General features: G+C 40.2%; 1 protein-coding gene across 1 annotated transcript in view; it reads left to right on the top strand.

The window, feature by feature from the left end:
• Nucleotides 1–22231, top strand: part of inppl1a (inositol polyphosphate phosphatase-like 1a) — a 27348-nt gene continuing 5117 nt past the window's right edge. Inside the window, exons 1-22 of the mRNA XM_044354050.1 lie at nt 1–663; nt 7791–7854; nt 8517–8664; nt 8750–8831; nt 10041–10187; nt 10658–10748; nt 12309–12398; nt 13162–13260; nt 15198–15348; nt 15737–15843; nt 16458–16560; nt 17238–17434; nt 17617–17734; nt 18223–18319; nt 18524–18662; nt 18772–18871; nt 19941–20029; nt 20130–20211; nt 20381–20470; nt 21098–21211; nt 21591–21767; nt 21976–22131. Of these exons, the coding sequence (XP_044209985.1) occupies nt 479–663; nt 7791–7854; nt 8517–8664; nt 8750–8831; nt 10041–10187; nt 10658–10748; nt 12309–12398; nt 13162–13260; nt 15198–15348; nt 15737–15843; nt 16458–16560; nt 17238–17434; nt 17617–17734; nt 18223–18319; nt 18524–18662; nt 18772–18871; nt 19941–20029; nt 20130–20211; nt 20381–20470; nt 21098–21211; nt 21591–21767; nt 21976–22131 (2626 nt within the window). The 5' untranslated portion in view covers nt 1–478. The remainder of the gene's footprint in view (nt 664–7790; nt 7855–8516; nt 8665–8749; nt 8832–10040; nt 10188–10657; nt 10749–12308; nt 12399–13161; nt 13261–15197; nt 15349–15736; nt 15844–16457; nt 16561–17237; nt 17435–17616; nt 17735–18222; nt 18320–18523; nt 18663–18771; nt 18872–19940; nt 20030–20129; nt 20212–20380; nt 20471–21097; nt 21212–21590; nt 21768–21975; nt 22132–22231) is intronic.

Here is a 22231-nt window from a genome sequence, read left to right on the forward strand (position 1 = left end):
ATCTGATTGGCTTACTCTGATATTCTTACCCTAACTCTAACCAATCACACTCCTCATGCCTGAACCTAACCAATCCAACCAACGAAGACAACAAATACTAGCCGATCAGAGGCAGGGTAGGGCGGGTCATGACTTTGCCATCCTAGGAAAAAATAAATTGGCTCCCTGGTCTCCGGTGTGGATTTACATACCCTGTCCCTGATTTCCGTAGGACTGGGAAGCGAAAGTAGGAGGGTGGTGAACCTTTCAGGAACCGAGGAAACAGCAGCAAACGGCGTAACTTAACAAACCAACAACTTATAGCCCCCTGCCGTCGGTTTTCTCCTGCCTCCCAACCACCGTCGGAATAACGTTTGCGCTCTTTTGGCTCTCAACGGTCCTCTCACCGGATTATTTTTCAGTCTGGAGGAGGGCTGGGAGGTTTTTCGGAGAAGTCGGGAAGCAGTTTGAGTTGAAGCCGGTTTGAAGGGCTGTGGCCATGGCCGGGGGTGGTGGTGGTGGTGGTGGAGGGGTTTCTCCGTTGGGGCCCGTACCGCCGATGTGGTATCACCGGGACCTGAGTCGAGCGGCGGCCGAGGAGCTACTGGCCCGGGCCGGGAGAGATGGCAGCTTCCTGGTGCGGGACAGTGAGAGTGTCAACGGGGCTTACGCTTTGTGTGTACTGTAAGTAACTTTATCGCACAAAAGACAAACTTCTAACTTTTCTTTTCGGCCTCGTCTTTGCTTTGTTTGCTGCAAAAAATACGCCTCTGCCACAGTTTAAATACTCAAAGTTTAGTTTTATGTTTATGTTGTAATAGCACACATGCCTTCAGGGGAGTCTTGGGACTTGTGTTAAAGTCACTGCCATGTCTGTTATTATTCTGCCAAGCCAGACACTGCTCCTCTAAACTGTTCATCAACTTCCCTTCAGAAGCAACCTGGCATCATTTGCTGTTGTATGTGATCAAATTGTAGCTGTTGCCTGCGTAAGCAAAGTGTTAAACAAGGTTTCAGCCAAACGCATTTGTTTACTTTCTCCTGGAAGGCAGTGAGTGGGAGAGAGAGAGACTGCCTGTCTGCCCAGCAGTGAAACTCCAGCTTGGCACTCAACTTTTAGGGCTGTCCCTGTCTGTCTTGCCTCTGATGTGGTCGCCTGCAGCGCCGTTTTTTTTTTTTTTTTTTTTTTTACAGGGCACACTGCTACAATCAGCCTGCGGGTTGTGAGCAGTGGTGGAGGGGGTAAATATAAGCATGTATGGCCTGGTGAAGCTGTGCTGATATTTTAATTTAAGGTTCATGTAAGATCTTTGCAGTTTTTGAAGCAGCTGGCTGAGCTGAAGGAGCTACATGTCTTCTCACACAGTAAGATGATGACAATCTGTATGTCAGATCAGCGTGGGCCTTCTCTGTTAGGATGGACTTGAGAGGGTCTGGGGAGGAATTATGAAACGCCCATCCTCCGTTACACAAGGGAATCCTAACCACCAGTTTCCTTTGCACTCAGTAAACTACATAAATAACAGTCCTTACAGTGCTGGATTATGTTTAGTAAAATAAACTATATCTCTACTGTCTACACCTTGATAATCAGACAACCAACACAGACAATCATGCCAGTATTGTGGGCATTTGACAATGACTCAGCCAAGTCAAATGAAGCGTGGAAAAGGGATGTGAACTTTTAAAAACTACAAATGACTCACATGCCGCCAACCCCCCCCCCCCCCAGCACTGGCACCAAGTTAAACCGATGCATAGACTACGGACAGGAAATAAAAAGGCCTGTGCTTGTGACACAGTAGTCTGACATTGACTTGACCTATGTTCCCTGTCTGATAGTTCACCCCATGCTGAGTTCATGGTGTGTGTGTGTGTGTATGTGTATGTGTGAACATAAACTTCTACTTACTGTTTGTACGTGCTAAATATTTGTTTGAATATTCAAATATATCACCCATAGTTGTAATTGATGGCTGCAGAATAGAATACTAGCCTATAAAAGTGGTGATCATTTTCCTTTTTCATCCCTGGATGCACAATTAATTCTGTAGGTCAGCCAATGACCAACAGCATTCCTTACATCCATGCATCATCCGTTTCCAGATTTATTCCTGCCTCCACCTCTCCCTTCCTCTCCCCTTTAACCTTTCACATCGTGGACTTTGTTTCATCTCAGAAGGTTTCCTTAAAGCTAAGTTGGACAGAGTTTAGCCAATCTGTACCTTACTAACAGTGTTACTGCTTTTTGCCCAGACGTTTTGGTCACATTTACTGGTGATCAAATGACCATCATTGCTAGAATGCTCTCAATTAGGGATAAAATGCTGTCTTTTAAGTCCACCTTTAAACTTCTTAGTTTTTCTTTACCCTGCTATGTGCCAGGGAATAATTATAACAGACATTGTGGTAGTTTTATTGATTGCCATGTTAATTTCACGGCAATCTGTCCAATCCTCTGTGGTTGAGATATTTCACTAAAAGCCAAAAAAATGTCAACTTCATGATAGTGCTAGTGGAAAAGTCAATAGATCACCAAAGTCAGTAGGATTCCCTCTGGGGGCCTGGCATGTCTGCACAACATTTAGCATTCCTAACAACAGCAACAAAAAGAAAACAAACCGTATACATGCAGCTTTTAATTAACTCGATTTGGAAGAATTTCATCACTCAAAAGTACTGATTAGAGTGACCTTAACAGAAGACATTTGTTCAATACTGTGATTGGCTCAACCTGACACAGTTATTGTCGTTCAATACTCACTCACCATCCAAGCTAAAGCCAACAATCAGTAGCATATTAATTAAGCACTTTGCTTACTCTAAAAGGGGACATGTCTGCGTCCAAGTAAAATAAAGCTGGTTTAAATTTGCTTTACGTTGCACCGTGTTATTATTGCACAAGTGCACAATGCAATGTCAGCTGTGAATGACAGTGTATCATTCGACCTAACTGATAACCTGGGGGCATGTATGGACAATTGTAAGACTTCCTTTCATTATAGAATATAGCTGAGTATTATCCTTTTTTGCAATAAAAGGGAAAATATAGTTTACTGTATTTAATTTCTATTGAGTGCCGTCATATTGTCTTTGTCTAGAGGACTACAACATGACACTGCTGAGGCACAGTTCAGACTACATCAAAGTGGTGATTTAACATGGAAACTAGCTCATTTTAACTGCTTAAATCAGGTCACCCCTGTCAGGTCCTCACTTGAGAAACAAAATACTTTTTGAGGTGGACATGGCTACTAGACAGAGCTTTTTGTCGAGTTTGCCCTCATGACTCGTATACGCAGACATGTGCACTTCCTTTTGGAGGGCCTTGGATGCATCAGTGTGTTTTAGGAAGTGTTTCCACTCTGCTGTTGCCTGAGAATAGACTGGTGGGAAGAGGGTTTTGGTGACTCTAGGGCCTGTAGCAGCCGTGGGCCAGTTTGTCTTTATGCCTTTGAGACTCACTTCCTCTTACATTTCAGTCTATGGAGTTTTGTACTGACCTTTTTTTTTTTTAGGAAGTGGCCACTTTTAATTGGCTTCCCATTGACCATTGAGTAGATCAACAGATATATCAAATACGATAAATGCCTGCTGAGTGTGTTTAATTTTTTTGTGCTACAGATGATGCAGATTGCAGGTTATTCCCTGTTTGGTGATTTTAGTAGTCAAAAAAAAAAAGATTCAAAAGCTCTTTTGTGTCTGCAGCTGTCAAACTTTTGAATGATATGTGATACTTGCCTGTTTCCTAAGATATGGGTTGTTTTTTTTGACACAATCCCTAAGGTCTCGTGTTTATATGAATTGTACTTACCTAAGTTAATTGTTAAGTCTGTTGTCTTAGTTGTTATCTCTGTTAGAGTGTGTGTTAGTGTTTCCACTGTTGTGACAGTGTGTTTTGCATAAGTAGTCTTCTGTGATCTCTCTGACTTGTGTGTCTTTTGTTATTCAGCACAGTGTATGGGTGACTAAATTAATTTCCCCTCTGGGGATTGTTAAAGTTATCTATTTTATTATACAAGTACTGAATAATATATTCAAATATAGTTTGCTGAAATGTTGGCATTCACCGCCACAGCATGAATAAATATTACAATATTGGAAAAACTGCTGGCAGTAAAAAGTCACTAATGTTTCCAGCTTTAGTGCCAGATTTTGATGCATTTAGTGTTTATTGTAGTAAGAAACATGCCACCCATCAGGTGAGGCCATGTTTTTAATAAGCTTAAGTGAATGCATCTACAGAGATATTGAATTGTTTCCTATTTTTCTTGTCAGGAAGATGTTCCTTAGTATCAGTAGTGCAGCGCGTCTAAACATGTCGGGGTTCAGGCATGGCTCTCTGTGTTTCTGTGTGTGTCTTTGAAACCTGAAAGTTTGTGTGGAAACATTCCTCATTATGAACGTGTGTGTATGTGTATGTCGCCTTTTTTTCCCAATGTATATTTTTTCTATAAATAGTAGATTTCCAGGTAGACAGCGCTGTAAAAAGTCATCTGGTTAGGTCTTATGTTATGTCTTTTGTCTTATTTTAGGCCTTTTACTTGTTTTATTAGCTGACTGATTGTCTGTTCCTTGAGATTTTTGTACTGAGATATTACATGTGAGGATGATTAGTGTGGCGCGGAAACTTTATTTAGAAAATGTTTGGATACAGATCATCATAAAACAAAAACATCCTTGTGAAACTCATTCCTACTTCTCTTTAACTAGATCTTCTCCATTGTTATTGACTTAATATAAATAAGAGAAACCGATAAAGTAACATGGTTTTTAACTGGATTCCTCTCAGCAGTGACACTTCTTGAAAAGAATGAAGTGTCCCTCATATTTGTCAGCATTAGTCTGTAACTTTCTCTGCACAATAACATCAGCTGGCTGACTAAACGCTATGACAAGCAGGTAATATTTTGAATTGTATGTAATAATAATTATTATACATTTTATTTGTAGAGTGCTTTCCAAGATACTCAGACACTTCACACAACAAGTTAAAAAAAGATCCGAAACAAAAACATTGGAATCGTTTGGCTAATTGGAGCTATTTACCATAAGCAGTAATTGGTTGGAGTGTGTTGATACACATACTGTTTACAGTGCAGCACTGACCTGAGCTGACCTGCGGCACCTGAGGATGTGATGATCAGAACAGACACAATATGGACAGCAGAGAAGCTTACAAGGAGGGAAATGCAGCTGTTAGTTGTTGTCAACCTTAAGAAAAACATTAATCTACACTGACATAGTATTAAATGTATCATCTTGAAAGGAAGATGTTGAAGAATTGCTCTGAACAGACAGGACAGAGGGAGTTAGTGACGCAGTCAGTACCCTCAGTACACACTATTGTTTACAACACACACACACTGTAAGCCTTGGGTCTATGTCTATCCCATAATAAACCTCTCTCTCTTTCTGTGTCCCCCTCCCCCCGTTATAACTTTGCTGCTACTGAAACAATAGTATTTACTCCACAGACCCGCAGAGAATCTCTTCAGCTGCCAACAGGAAGACAAACACACACACACACACACACACACACACAACACTGCAGTGACTCTAATGTGTGGATCCTGTGCCACTGGAGCTACAATGCTTTGTGTTTATAAATTGTATGCAATGGGACAAGATTGAATGTGGACATGATTTCAGAGTCTAGATAGATAAAACAATAGAAACAGTTCCTCTCACATGCTGTGTTTACTGCTGGACCTTGAGGTCAAAGCAGGAGCCAATATTTATCAAGTTAATACTGTTAGTCTGGCCAGATGCTGGAGGCGTGAAAAATGTGATATATCACACTGTTATTAGCAACAATCTGCAATGATAAATGTGCTGTTTATAAATTGTGGGAACTTGATGTCCTTTAACTGAATGATAATACGGGTGCATTTCCTCCCCGCTCTCTCCTCTTGTGTGTTGTCAGATAAAAGCAAGGATGTCAAAAAAAGAAACACAAATAAAATAGACATCTTATAGGTTTTGGCATGAGAGCCTCTGCAGCAGGAATTGGTGATAAGCAGCTTGTAAAAACATAATTGCTCAGTAAGGAAGCAAAGTGAGAGCACGTCATAATTAATTTCCAGATGTACTGGAAACTGACTGGTTTAAATTACCAATTCAGTTAAGCATTTGCACACTTTTATGGCATGTCAAACTCTCTGTTGAACTCAAAAAAATGTTTTTTTTTCTAATGCCATCAAGAAGTTGATAATGTAGACTCACCCACTGTGCTACAAGTCAAATCCAATCAACACATCTTGAGCCCTGGGTAGGACCACAGTCTTGAAGCCAGGATTGATGACCTGTGTTGACCCGTATAGACAGACAACAATTGTAGGTTTATTCCATGTCATGTAATTTAAATGAAAGCTGTCTCCCTCTTTTTTTTTTTTTTTTTTTTTACGGGAAAAAATAAAAATACAAACAGACAGAGAATGCAGAATTCTGACAATTAATTAGCAAACAAATGAGTCCCACCATCTCTAACCCTCCCAAACCAATGTGCAAGTCTGAACCAACCTTTTACCCACCCGTCATACAATATCAGTCATAAACATTGTTATTAGGCAACATGCCAATGTTAATATTGTAGAGCAGCACTGACAGGAAACGACAACAATTATTAACTTAATTCAAAAAGGAGAGGGAAGAGATGTGATCTTGGATTGATGTTTTATAGTGACATTAATGAAATGAATGAAAGCTTTCTTATTATGTTAATTCAGTCCAACTGTATTAAGTGAATCCAATGCAACTGTAACAATATTTATTTGGGATTGAAAGAAATCCTTCTGTTGCAGTTTGTTGTTCAAACACTTTTATATATCTCCATATCCAGTCTATGTTTTAGTTCCTGTGCAACACTGACCTGGAACGCCTGGGAAAAACAGCTGACTGGTCAGAGCAGGATAATTCCCAACATGGATTTGTCTCTCACTCAGTTTATACAGTGTATACACACACACACCTACACACACACGTACTGTAAATAAAAACAGCATGTACACAGAAGTAAAAGCATTACTTAAGTGTTTTGCATAAGCTGCCATCCTAACACCCACACTTCTAAACAGACACGCAGCCATGATACTCATATACAGTATACACACACCGACAGATGTAAACCACAGCGTTTGCTTGGCAAATTGAACATTTTGTGTCCGGTTTGCTGAGCAGGCTCAGAGCGCAGATGTGAAAATCATTGAACTCCAGTTTGTGGCTGCAGGCGTGTTGTCACACAATGTCAGAACATTGATCCGCGATTGGTAAAATCTGAAATGCTATTCAGACTCTGAGCTTGATATACAGCTGATGACTGTGAAGAAAAACCCTCATTTTGTTGTTTTTTTTTTTGTTTTGGAAAAGATTTAAGAAACTCTATTATCCCTATCTGGTAAATGATGGCGTTTTGTTGTTTTGGTTTCTTTATTTTGTGTCATCACTGTAACTGTACAGTCCGCAAACACCAGGTTCAAGTCTTTTCAGCTCTACTGTATCATGCTACTGTAAGGATAAAGCCCGCTCGCTACTGTGATAGACAGCAACAGGTTGAAGCGCTCCACAGCCTCTAAAACCCCCCTCACGCTCACACACACACACACATACACACACTCCTATCAACTGAGGTCAAGTACAAGTGTGTGTGTGTGTGTGCATATGTCAGACAGGAAATGTCTTCAAAATCTTTTTTTTTTTTTTGGGAAGAACAAGAAATAGTTTGAATGTTGTTGCTTCTTCCCTTCTCACTTCTCCTTCCTTCTATTCATCTGTCACTTTCTTTTTTTGCTGTTCTCTCTTTGTCCCTGCAGATTTCAGAAGCATGTCCACACATACAGAATCCTCCCAGATGAGGAAGGATTTCTTGCTGTACAGGTACAGAGACGGCAAACAGACACACACACATACACACACACACACACACACACACACACACACACACACACACATATCCTTGTCCACTGAGGTTAAGTGTGTGTGCAAGCAAAAACTGTATTTGCCTCAGTAGCAGCTGGCAAGCAGAGATGCTTTTGTTGGCTCTGAGCTCTCTCACTCACACACACACACAGACACTCGCACACACATACCAACAGCAGCCTCTTTGTGCGTTGTGCCCAACAGCTGTGAAGTCCCTACCGCCACCACCACCACCACCACCACTTGCCACACACACACACGCCATCATGGTGCTGCCTCACTACACACTATCCATGTTGCCACATCACAGACATCTGTGTCACTGCTGTTTGATTTTTGGGGTCTTAGCTTTGACGTTGAAGATGCGCATTTTTGCTTTTCTACAATGGAACCAGTTCTTCCTGGTTTGAATTATATTTAGACTACTGGGTCATATTTGCTTACAGAACATTAAATGTGAAACAATGGGGGCCACCAGAGATTTCAGTAACATGACTACTATAGCCAAGGAGAAAGGGTGTAATTGTTATGTTCATACAACGTAGAAATTAACTTTTCTTCTTTTCCTCTTGTCTCTTGGTGTATCACTCCCTGTTTGTCTTCCTCCCTCTCTCTCTCAGACGTCTCAGGGTGTGCAGCCTAAGCGGTTTAAGACATTACCGGAGCTGGTGTCATTGTACCTGCAGCCCAGTCAGGGTCTGGTCACCACCCTGCTTTACCCCGTAGACAGAGAGGAAACCGCAATCAGTGATGACCGGGATTATTCAGGTATCTCTAGAGCCCAAACAAGCACACTCACAGCGGTGGCCTCCCTTGTGTCACGTGTTAACCTTCCTTTTTCTGTGATTGGTAGATGGGGAAGATGAGAAGCCACCCCTCCCCCCTCGCTCTGCCTCCACCTCCACTCCCCCAGGACCAGACACACCCACAGACAGGTACAAAGTCCTTGCAGGATTAATTTTATAGTGTGTCATATGCTATAAGTGCTGAGAATCAAATCACAGACTAGCCAAAGGTCTTCCTTACCAACATGTTAACCATGTATCACTCGTATTTCAAACACTAGACACAAGCACTTAACCGCAACACACACACACACACACACACACACACACACACACACACACACACACACACACACAGAGGAAGTATGTTGCTTCATTGCTACTGTGAATGTAAATATGTCATAAATCGACTTGGCCCACAAAAATAGGAAATCAGAGGTATTATTGATGATATAAACACACACATATACACAGCCACATCCGGTTGAAAACCACTTCTCTAAGAGATGATACAAGGCTTTGATGAAGTTTAAACCTTGTGTGTATGCACATATGTTTGTTATTAAAATCTGTGTAGACTACAGTATATCACGCTGTATTTGAAGGAATATAGAAATATAAGTACGGCTTGGCACAGCAAAATCTACATGGAAGGCACAGTGTGAAACATATCAAAGGATCCTAAATGCAGAGTGTTGCAGATGTAAAAGTTGAAGTTTTAGTTTCAGAGGCTCAGAGATGTTTTATTAGGCTGTATATAAAAAGTGGTGTAAGGGCTGTCAAAAAAAATTGCAAGCATGTGCATTATTTGTCATCAGTGTTTCTGCTGAGGAAGGAGCACAGCAGGAGGTGTTGTGTGTCTAAAATTAAATAAGAAGGCTAATTTCCTTTCTTTACCAAACCATTTTACTGTGCAGGATATAAGAATAAGAGAAGTGGTGTCATGTTAAACAACCACAAAGCTGTGGTAGCCTATAATACAAATTCCCTGCTTGTTGTAGAAAAAAAGCTGATTTGTGAAATTCTGCGCGTGTGTTGGTCTGTGTTTGTGGGTGGCAGCGTAGACATAAGTCAGCCTGGTTTAGAGGAAGTGTGTCTACAGACCTTGTAGTCAGAGACACACATATGCAGCCTTATAGAGAAGGCAACTAAGAAGTCTGTGACAGTTTGACAGTTGTCTGATTTGCATTTGTATTACCCTTTTTTCAATATCAGCTTTCTAAACATCAAAAACATAATAATACAGTTTTAAATTGTGCTTGCCAATACTCTGTATGCATGTTGTCAGAAATGTATGCGCATGTACTGAAGATGTAGCAGAATTCATATGTTTACTTGATTTTATCTGAATGTGTTTAGTGCTCCAGCAGCTAATGGCCTGAGTACCATCTCCCATGAGTATCTGAAGGGGAGCTATGCTCTGGACCTTGAGGCAGTCAAACAGGGAGCCTGTGCACTGCCTCACCTCAACAAGACACTAGTGGCCTCCTGCAAACGCCTCAATGGGTGAGAAATGACACACTGGCATGTCTATATTCACACAGATTACCACTGTTGTGTGTGTGTAAGGGTTTGCTCTCTCGGCCTGCAGAACCTCCTGCTTCCTCATCTCATCTGTTGTTTTGGTCACAGTGGCAGATGTAGCACATTCAAATATTGTCATTTGCAACATGAATTAGGCGTGTTTAATTCATCAAATTGATATATTAAACTGAGGAATTTAAAATATAACAAATTATATCTGAATTATGTGGTTATTAAACATTTGTGGTTCATTGATCAGCCCCAACATGCACACACAGATAATACTGAATATACACAAAAAAAACACTTGAGGGGAATCCAGGTAAATACTATTATCCCTGATCTGTTTCACTAAAGTTAAATCTTATTGATGATGAGAGCGAAGACGTATTAGAGGATTTAAAAGCTTTGACACAACTGAGCTGTGGAACCCTCTTTGTTTCCTTTAATAGGGAGGTGGATAAAGTGCTGTCAGGTCTGGAGATCCTGTCTAAGGTCTTTGATCAGCAGAGTGCCTTCATGGTCTCCAAGATGATCCAACAGGTGTGTCTCTCCCTCTTTTTGCCTCTTGGTCTGCGTGTGTACACAATCAAATAAAACGAAAACAAGCAAGGCATTCCAGCTTTCTGATCGTCCTGCTTTCGTATGTTTATGTATTTTACTTATTATGTTCACATAAAAAAATCTTCTTCAAACAATTAAATATGCAAAACTCATAAATCCTAGAGATGTAGCGACTGCCAATTACAATTAAAATTACACATACCACACAGAACTGTGCCGGTATGTAACCCCTTTTCTGCATTTCTGTTATCCTCACCACCAAGCAGTGGACATTATTCAGACTGTCAAATGTAGATACAAGCAATCTGCATTTATATCTAGTGTTTATGAGCAGTTGGTCATGCTCTCACCAGACTATCATCAATTATTTTAACAATTACAACATACGGTGTATTTGTTGTAAAATTTGACAGCTCGTCACAATCAGTATTGTCACTTTGAACGTGAATGTGTATCTCACAGGAATGTTTATGCTTTTTCACTAATGATGGAATATGTCAACACTTTTTAAAGCTCTACTAAATAGTAAAGCTTATTGTATTACAGAGCAATCAATCAGAGTAAGTGACAGATATTCAGTAACAAGTTCATTAAAAAACAGAGACACTGAGTCTAATTAGAAGCTTGTGTGTTATTGGTTTTAACACATAGGAGAGGTATACACACATGCATAGAGGTAACCCAACACATGCACACACAGTCCTGTGGTGAAGTGTTTGTCTTGAGGAAAAGCCTTTTTTTTTCTCTGAGGTCTTCTGGGGACAGCTGAGTTAGTCACACTACAGTCATACATACTGTTCTTGAAATAATGTATCACAAGGAAACACTCACACAGTGTAGTTTGTGTTTGTCTGCATAGTATAAGTGCATGTGTGGATGACTTACAAGCTGCTTCTGTAGTTGTGTGTCTTCGTTTTATATTTGTTAATATTTACTCAAGATGTTGGACAGTGGCAGTTCTGCCTCAGTGAAAACCTTTTTTATGTGATGCAGGTGTCATCAGTTCAAGCATGACTAACATTTGGATAAAAAAAAAAACGATGTTATTTACACATGGATAGACCGGTTATGCAGTTTTACAAACAATCTTTAAGACACCATTGAACTGTGAAGTGTCTGTGTTTGCTGTACCATCATTTTTGTTGATTTAAAAGCATTAATTTCAGTAAACTATTGAATTGATGGAGCTCCCTGGTAGTCAAATGGCTGCACATGCACACATAACCGCAACATCCCCAGTTCGATTCCAGCGAGGGACTTTTGTTGCATGTCATACCCATCTCACTCTTGCCGTTTTCTGTCTGCTTCTTCACTATCAGCTGTCTAATAAAGGCAAAAAATACCACAAAAAATAATCTAAAAAAAACCCAAAAAACTATTGGATTGTTTGGATCATCACAGTTCGTTTTAATCCTTTTTTAAGATTTCACACACAATGGCAGAAAAAGATAACATTCTGTCCTTATTAATGTCTTTTTTTAAGCTGCACTGCTCATACAGGTTCCAATATGTTTGTTTGTTTTTTTTTTTCTCAATCAGTCGGTGAATCAAGGTGGAGACCAGGAGTTGGAGAACCTCGTGACCAAGCTGGCAATTCTCAAAGACCTGCTGTCCTCCATAGAGAAGAAGGTACACACATATAGTCATTTGTAGACAAGCACAAACACACTTTTCGCCCCCCCCTCCCTCTCTCTTGTTTTCCCTTTCTGTGTGTGTGTGTGTTTTCCTGTTGCTTTCTCTTTCAAGCCCTTCCCTTCTCTTTTTTAGGCCTTGAGTTAACACAACACATGGAAGAGACACAGATGGAGGGATTTTTGTGACATTTTTGGACAAAGCAGCCATTTATCCGTTTGTTGATACAACCTGTTTAAAGTATTTACATAATGTGTAATACTTAGAAAGCCAGACGGAGAGGGTGTGTCACGTTGGTCATAACAGGAAAGCATTTAAAGCTACTGTACAGTTTGTGTTACCTCTAATCCTAACCGTTATTTGTTGTGAATAATAAGAGTTTTCTTGTGCAGTAAGCCTCACCCATTCAATTTTGCTTTGCTTTTCCTCCTGATATGCAAATACAGTCAAACCTTTTCTAGTTGGACTTCATGTGAAAGAGGCTGGTGAGCTAGAAAGGAAACGGCCATCATGCAGTCAAGCTATATGTCTTAACTCATGTGATGTCACTGGCTCCACCTTCCCTGCTCCCGTTAGGTCACATCCAGGAAATGGGAAACTGTTTCCTTGTTGACACCAACACTGAAGCTGGAAACAATACAGTTTATCTGCATGTGTGTGTGTGTGCGTGTGTGTGTGTCCTCTAATTTCTCTCCCCTCCTTTCAGTTTTTCTTCTTATTCTCTCTATTAATTGTTTCTCTCCTCATCTTCTGCCTTCAGGCTCTGAAAGCTCTTCAGGACATGAGTTTATCCTCTCCATGCTCCCCTCCTCCTCTCTCCATGCGTCACAGTAAAGCCATCCCTGTGCAGGCCTTCGAGGTATGCATGTGCACACGTGTACATATGCACACACACTACCCCTACACAACCACAAATATGCACACACACACACTTTATTAGTGGTTGTTTCTCTGTAGGGTGATGAAAAGTTACTATTAATCCTCACTATTAGTGATTATGTCATCTTTTCCTAGCTTTTGACCTTTTGAGGAAGTGCATCAACTAAAAGCATATTTTTTTAATCCTTTTTTCAGTAAGGGAAGGGTAATATCAGCATTATATCAGTTACCAAAGTGTACTCATATTTATCAAGAGACTCAAGACACTTGTGACGGAGTTAATGTGTGTACTGTTTTGTATTTATTACGGTTTTATTTATTGCTGCACCAGCTGCTGTCTGTTGCCAGTCAGCTACATTAAAGCTCTACTTTATTATCAATGTAGGTATGATTACAGTACCAGTCAAAAGTTAAGACACAAGTTCTCATTCAAGGGAATGGGAAGGTGTGTCCAGACTTTTAACTCGTACTGTTTATACTTCATTATCAGAATTTTTAATCTCTAGTATTTCCGTTTTGACAGGACATGAAGCTCAGGAAATGATAACCCTAATTGTGGTGATTTTAGTATGGTGATAAACCTGATATCTAGCTGAAACACCTTGATTTGTTAAAGGTTACTGATGAGGAATGTTTCACAGAGGACAAACTGAACTTGAATGATAGTAATACAGTCTGTGAGGTCATGTATCGCTCACCACACACAGGAAGTGTTTCTTAGCTGAGCTGATGTGAGACCAAAGGAATGTTTGCAATGCGCTTCCTGTAGCATCATCAGTGGCTTTGTCATATGAGGGTATTTACTGGTTTTGGTATTCCCACGTTCGTTAAGCATATACACTCACTGAGCACTTTATTAGGAACACCTGTGCAATCTAACACAATCCAATACAACAGCTCTGCCATAAATTCTACTTTTACGAAGCTTATACATTACAGTTTTTGTTGACAGTCGGAAAGTTGATAATTCTACTTCATTAGCGAGGTCATAGTGGGTGGTGGTGGTGTACCGGAGTGCGTGATATTGAAAAGTGTTCCTAATATTTTGCCAACCTCATGTATGTTAATGGAGTGGACAAAAGTAAAAGTAGAATTTATGGCAGAGCTGTTGACGCATTACATTGCACAGGTGTTCCTAATAAAGAGCTCGGTGAGTGTAAGTAAGTGAATATAGTTGCAGTTTTGAAGATCACGATGGTTTTATTGAAGGTTTGCTAACAACATGATTTGTAGGTTGAAGGCTGTGGTTTTGTTGTGTTGAAACAGTATGAATGGAAAGAGGTTCAGTAGAGAGTAGGAGTGAAAGAGTAAAGATGCAGAGTATGAGTGTGAGTGGGAGCTTGTGGGAAAGGAGGTGAGACTTAAAAGGAAGAAGAGATGAATAAGTTGAAACATTAGCTGTCAGCAAAGTTTTCATTCTCTGTGGTGACCTCCTTTCAGCAGCTTCCTGTTGCACAACAGAAGTGTGAAATAGGTTGAAGATTTGACACCTGATTCAGCCACTGACAGACAAGCAGACCCCGTCAAGATTTTACAGGAAATCAAAGTCTTTATCAGGGAACTTATGAGCCAAGTCTTATGGATTCAAACAAAAAAAGATCAATTTTCAATCAGAAAATGAAGATGGAATTTGTGAACTGCCCTCTAAAGCTACAATCAAAAGAATCAGGAAAGTGAGTGTGATCATCAAAATTCCTGCTTTTTGTGCTCAGATTTCTGATCTTGCTGGCTACATATAACTAATATAGATTTATATGATAACAATGGAAGGGGGAGTGGGCTCTGCTATTTCTTTGGAGACCTCTGGTGGTGACATGATTCAAAATGAGAGAGATGCGCAGACACATTTTAGCAACAGTCACACCCGGTCTCAGTGAGTGAGTGTGTGTTTAATCCTTCTCCTCTGATCCATTACAGGTAAAGCTGGACGTCTACCTTGCAGAGCTGACCAAGATAGGAAAGAGTCAGAAGTACACTCTTTCTGTGGACGTGGAGGGAGGAAGACTGGTAGTTATGAAGAAGGTGAAGGACAGCCAGGAGGACTGGACCACCTTCACATACGAAAAAAGTGAGAAACACACACACACACACACACTTTACACACACATCCTGAACTGTGAGACTAGCAATTTATCACCGGTCAGTTTCTGCGCGATCCCTCCACAAAAATAGTCGACGTAAGGACAAGAAGTTAAATGTATTTGATATGAATTAATAAGGATCCAAGCCGAAAATAAAATAAAGTTCCTCTTAATATCAGTTTGACTTACTATCTAGATTGTGACGTAAAAAGTTATGTGAGGAACTAGTGGTTTTGTGCATATGTGCAAGTTTATCTTTCTTTCTGTCAAATTTTTCTCTTTTCCTTTTCATATTCGCTTCTTTTTTTTTTCTCTCCCTCCCTAACCTTCTGTCTCCCATCTGTCTGCCTGTTGGTCTGCCTCTGACTCTCTCAGTCCGTCAGCTGATCAAGTCTCAGCGGGTGCAAAATAAGCTGGGCATTGTTTTTGAGAAGGAGAAGGACAAGAGCCAGAGGAAAGACTTCATCTTTGCTAGTGCCAAGGTCTACACACACACACACACACACACACACACACACACACACACACACACACACATACATTCACATGCACACAAACTATCTCCAAAATGTATTTGTGCATAAAAGGGAAGTACAGTCGCTCACAGTTACACTCAGTCATTCAAACATGCAAACACCTTCATGTGAACATTACAGGAATGACATGAATAGACTTTTATATCCAATCTAATAAGGAAATGCTTGTGCATATCAGTTTTATTTGTATATTCATAAGGTTTGTGGCACAGACAAATCTCCTCTATGTGTGGGGGCTCAGTTTCCACTGAAACACTTCCTGTATTGCGATTCCCACACATTACATATCTCATATCGCAAATGCACATATCTGCGTTGCTATTTCTGCATTAATAATTTCAATTATAGTTACATGTAATGTAACATGATGAAGAATAATAAAGAAGCATGTTCTGCCCACATCTCTGTACATGAGAGCGGTTAAGAAATAATATGAATATAAATGCAAAATGTTAAAAGGTTTAATGAGAGCACATACAGTATAAGCACACTGTGGCTTCTTCAAAACGATGTGCCCTATTGCGGCACTCTTGGCTCACTGATTTTCGTGTGTGTTTCAGAAGCGGGAGGCGTTTTGCCAGCTGCTGCAGCTGATGAAGAACAAACATTCCAACCAGGACGAGCCAGACATGATCTCCGTCTTCATAGGGACCTGGAACATGGGTAAGACATGCACACATTCATATCTTTTTTAGTTTTTTAGATTTCACTTTCTTTTCAACATAGCTTGGTGTTAAAAGAATTTCTTGACCATTAAACAATAGAGACCGGAGCCGAAGTATCAAAATTTAACAGAATTTATTTTCTTGTACAAGAAGGAGCGTTTCACAATGCTACACACAGGATGTGGTTACAAAGAAAAAGGCTCCCAGTGGAGCGCTTATAACAGGGTTTTATACAGTTCTTTACAGACTTACTTAATACAGTCATACATGTCTGTTTTCAGTTCTCCTGTCCAGGAACCATCTTGCCCAACTGACCCCCAGATGACATGTCTCACCCTGTCTTCAACGAATTTTAATTTCTACATCTTCCTCCTTACAAATATAATGCTGTACTTCCTTTAACCTTAGCTGATGAGTGTGCTGATGTTGCAGAGTTGCAATACAAGACAGGAACAATTCATCATGATCCATGTAAAATAGTAACACACATACACAGTGTAATAATAATTTTTATAACACTTGGCAACACATATTTACACATGATGTACTGTACTTCCACATGAGACATTAAAAAGTAACACAGATGTATGTAGTCTCAAACCAAAAGTGAATATTTCTTCTGTTTTTTAGAGCACGATGTTGGTATTTTTGGTGAAAATGTACCTTTGTCTTTAGGTTCGGTGCCTGCGCCTAAGTCTGTGGCCTCATGGGTTTTGTGTCGTGGCCTCGGGAAGACTCTGGACGAGATGACCGTCACCATCCCTCATGACCTGTATGTGTTTGGAACCCAAGAAAACTCAGTGTGTGATCGCGAGTGGGTGGAGTCACTACGTGCCATGTTGAAAGAACATACAGAGCTGGATTATAAACCGGTGAGGAAAACGGGTGGAAATAAAGATTTTTGGAAAATAAAGATTTTACATGTTGGACCATTATATATTTGCATAGTTAGAGTGCAGCAAAGATGAAAATGACTAAAAAAAGATTCACTGCTGTGCGTTGCTAACACACATATTAGATGTTTCTGATCGTCATTTGTTGTTCTTGTTTGTAGATAGCGGTGCAGACTCTGTGGAACATAAAGATTGCTGTGCTGGTGAAACCTGAACATGAGAACCGGATCAGCCATGTGGGAATGTCCAGTGTCAAGACGGGCATCGCCAACACACTGGGTAACAACAGTACTCAGTGTTCATTATTCATTCTTCCTTAAATGCTTTATTTCTGGTCAAAGTCTACAGAAAAATATGAACATGGGAATCGCAGAAATGAAACAGATAATGGACAGTTGAGGCGTAATTACTGCAGCTCATGTGGTCACATTCTGATGAAAAAACTTAAGTTTAAATTAAAAAATCTTTTGTTATTCTGATTGTTGAATGTGAGTGAAGTAAAAATGTCTTCTCCTAATTGGACAATGGCTTACTTGCAAAAAATATGCAAAATCCAAAATGTCATGACATCAGTTTAAACTCTATAAACTTTCAAATTGAAGGAATAAACAGCATTTATTCCTATGCTGATGAAAAGTGTCAAGGTCTCAACAATGTGGTGTGTTTTAGTGTAACGATAAGATCAGAATTATTCTATGTTCTCTGTTTTTGGACATCCTCATTTGTCTAATATTTTGTCTGATTGTTTGACATTGATGGTTTTCTAGGTAACAAAGGGGCGGTTGGTGTGTCCTTCATGTTCAACGGAACATCTTTCGGCTTTGTGAACTGTCACTTGACATCGGGGAATGAGAAGATTGCCAGGTACCGTCCTACACACACATCGTATGACAGTACTTTCGAGTGCATCCCATTTATTTAAGTTCTTGTCTTGTCTTGTACCTTCTAACCTTTACATTGATATTTCTCCTTTTTTATATATATATTTTTCTGGGCTTAAGAAAACATCACAGAAACACACACATCACTGTTTCAGCTCTTATTACATGTGACCTTTGACCCCTGTAGGAGGAACCAGAACTATCTAGATATCCTGCGGCTGCTGTCACTAGGAGACAAACAGCTGAGCTCCTTCGACATCTCGCTGCGCTTCACACACCTCTTCTGGCTGGGAGACCTCAACTACAGACTGGATATGGATATACAGGTGAAGCAGAACACACACGCACACACACGCAGACATACACGATTAAATGCAGCAAATTTGGATGAAACCGCATTTTGTAATCCTGTCTCATGTGTGCCTGTGTTTGCAGGAGATACTAAACTACATTAACAGGAAGGAGTTTGATCCACTGCTGAAGGTCGACCAGCTCAACCTTGAGAGGGAGAAGAATAAAGTGTTTCTACGATTTGGTTCGTATGCCCGAGTGTCTACCTGACGTCTGTCTTTACAGAGCCGGTTACCTCCTCACATCATGCAGAAAAGATAATATTCCTGCAAACTTTCACGAGAAAGTTGAGTTTGCTTTGACTTCTGGGAAATTATATTTAAAAATATCTCAACATTAAGGGGTCACTGTTCTTTAAACAGGGTGTTAGTGGCCGCATACACAGAAGTGATGACTCAAACTTCCCAGGAACGCTTGCTCAGCACTGCAGCTGTGCTACTAAAACTGTTACCTTTCTTAGCTTCATCAAGTCTGTGTTAACCAATATTTATTGAAACATGCTTTATATAGCTTTTAAAAATATAATTGTATCCCAATTTATTTTATCACATTTATTGTGGTAAAAACAGTAAAAAACAGTAAAAAAAAAGACAATAGAGAGCCTCTGTCTCGTTTCACCACTATTACTCATGTTTCTCAAAAGTACGTCTAAATTTCTCATTAACTCATTTTCACAGGTTGTGACTATGGCTATTCTTTCATTCACTCAGCCTTTTACGTCTGTGAGAAACTGTCAAACATAATTCACTGTAAATACTACCTGCTGACTGGCAGAACTGCTTACATCAGCATTGACGTTAGAAGTATTGCACTAATTTCTCACACTTCCAAAAATGAAAAAAAAAAAAACTGTGAATGTGTCATCACAAAAAGCAAATACTTAAGAGAATGCAGCAATTCATGTAAGCTATAAGCTATTCATGTTAACATTAAATCAATTAGCTCTTCTTACAAAAAATGTGCAGTATTTGTTGCGGTTTTTGTCGATTCTCGTAATTGTTTTAACGCTCCCTGTCCTGGTTCTGCTTGTGCCAGAAAACAACCTACTTCTGTGTTTTGTGCTGTGAGGTGGTTTATCTGAATCTGATTTGGTGTTATGTTACACAACACAAAATGTCAAGGAAGAGTAAAGTGTCTCAGCAAGTCAATTTTTTAATCATACTGCCGTCTTTAAATTAACATGGGAATAAGGTTTATTGATGTTTTAAAATATATACTTGTCCTAAACTGAATGCGTGTCGTTTTGCTTGCAGCGGAGGAGGAGATCTCTTTCCCACCCACCTACCGTTATGAACGTGGCTCGAGGGACACATATGTCTGGCAGAAGCAGAAGGCTACGGGGGTACGTTCACAAACCAGACATTTCTGACAAATGTCTGATTTCCTCTTTGTGTGAGTCGTCCTGATAAACCTGCTTTGTCTTTCTTTTCTGTCTGTCCCAGATGAGGACTAATGTTCCCTCCTGGTGTGACAGGATCCTGTGGAAGTCCTACCCAGAAACACACATGGTCTGCAACTCCTATGGTGAGACCAATCATTTGGAAGCCATTTGACACACATTTGGTTTAACTCAGTGTAATACAGGTCAATTGAAATTGTCTGTTTCACATAAATATCCTCTTGATATACTTTACAAAGCAGTTAAGACTCAATAAATGAGGAGACTTAAGTGTATTTTCTTTCTGTTTGTTAGGCTGTACAGATGATATAGTAACAAGTGACCACTCTCCAGTGTTTGCTACGTTTGAGGTGGGCGTGACCTCCCAGTTTGTTTCCAAAAAAGGTATTTGTGGAAAAAACTGAAATCCTCAGAAATTACTGTTCTAATTTCCTTCTGTTTTGTCTTTTGATTTCTACTTCCTCTTCTTCTTTTGGTGTCTGACTACTTCTCAGAATGTGTATTAAGTATTTGATTTCCTAATAGAGCTGACTCAGCGAGTACTTAATATTTTTTCCAGCCTCAAATCTGGACTTTGTGATTTACTTGTTTAGTCTGTGAGTCAGTGACTCACATTTGAGAGAAACCAGAAATAGACAACGGACTCATCAGAAGGAAGAAACAGAGCATCAAGTTGTTCTTTCTTTTTCTCAATGTTAATTCGTGTTTTATTTTATTTTGGCTGGGTGTTACAGCAGGAGCAGCATCACAGTTAATGTTTGATTTGAAATTTACATGATGTTAAAACTCATACAGAAATAATGCAAGCAAAAAAGTACATAATTTAATCTTTAGTCTTGTGAATTGTTTCTCTTGCTCTCCTCTGTTTCTCTCCTTTTATTGAACCAAATGTCACATGAAATGAATAATTCTGTATTTGTCCTGTGAAACCATTCTGCGTCATGGACTCACATCTCTCTCTCGCCATCCTCCTCTTCCTCCACTTCCTCCTGACCACCTTTTTCTGTCTAGGGCTGCCAAAGTCTTCGGAGCAGGCCTACATCGAGTTCGAGAGCATTGAGGCCATTGTGAAGACGGCGAGCAGAACCAAGTTCTTCATCGAATTCTACTCTACTTGTTTGGAAGGTGAGACGAACATGTTTTCACTCACTCGCACACACCCATACATGTCATTCACAAGCTGACGGAAATCCACCAGGAGTTACAGTGCGACAGAGTTCCTGTAACACTAAGTGGATGTAATAGAATTGTATCTGCTTCTTCTTTTTGTATCTCTCTCCCTCCCCCCTATCTCAGGCAGTCAGTATACCTTTAAGCTAGCATCCATTTTTGACCCGCGCTGCACCCCTCACCTTCTGTCCACTGTGTACTTGTGGATGAAATGTCATAGAAACATCTCCCCGTCTTCTCCCCTCTTTCATTCCTACTTCTTTTCCTTTGTCGTCTCTCCCGTCCACTCTGCCCTCCATCTCTCTCTCTCTCTCTCTCTGTCTCTCATCTGTAGAGTTTAAGAAGAGTTACGAGAACGACAGTCAGAGCAGTGACAACGTGAACTTCCTGCGTGTGGGCTGGTCCAACAAGCAGCTAACAACGCTCAAACCTCTTCTCTCTGAGATCGAGTACCTGCAGGACCAACATCTGCTGCTAACTGTGAAATCGCTGGATGGATATGAGTCCTACGGTATAAAGAGAGTGTTTGTGAATGAATATTTGTGGTGTGTGTATGTATTTGCTTGTTGTAGTTGAATTGAATCGTTTGGTTTGTTCAGGACTTATTTGAGCCTGCAGCTGGGCTTATGCAATGCTTTGAAGATGACAAATGGATCTTGTCTCTTTCAGTCAAATAAACAACTATGTATGTGTGTGTTGTTTTTTTTTCTCACCGGTAGGAGAGTGTGTGTTGGCTCTGAAGTCAATGATTGGCAGCACAGCACAGCAGTTCCACACCTACCTGTCCCACCGTGGAGAGGAAACAGGAAACATCAGGGGGTCCATGAGGGTCAGAGTCCCCTCTGAGAGGATGGGAACCAGGGAGAGACTCTATGGTATTGTGTTTGATGTATATGTGTGTGAACTTAAGTAGCAGAGTGGAACAGTGTACAAAATATAAATCTCTACAAATTATTAACAACCAATTTCTTTAAA

The sequence above is a fragment of the Thunnus albacares genome, chromosome 6 (genome assembly GCF_914725855.1).
Source record: "Thunnus albacares chromosome 6, fThuAlb1.1, whole genome shotgun sequence".
In the NCBI taxonomy this organism is placed as follows: domain Eukaryota; kingdom Metazoa; phylum Chordata; class Actinopteri; order Scombriformes; family Scombridae; genus Thunnus; species Thunnus albacares.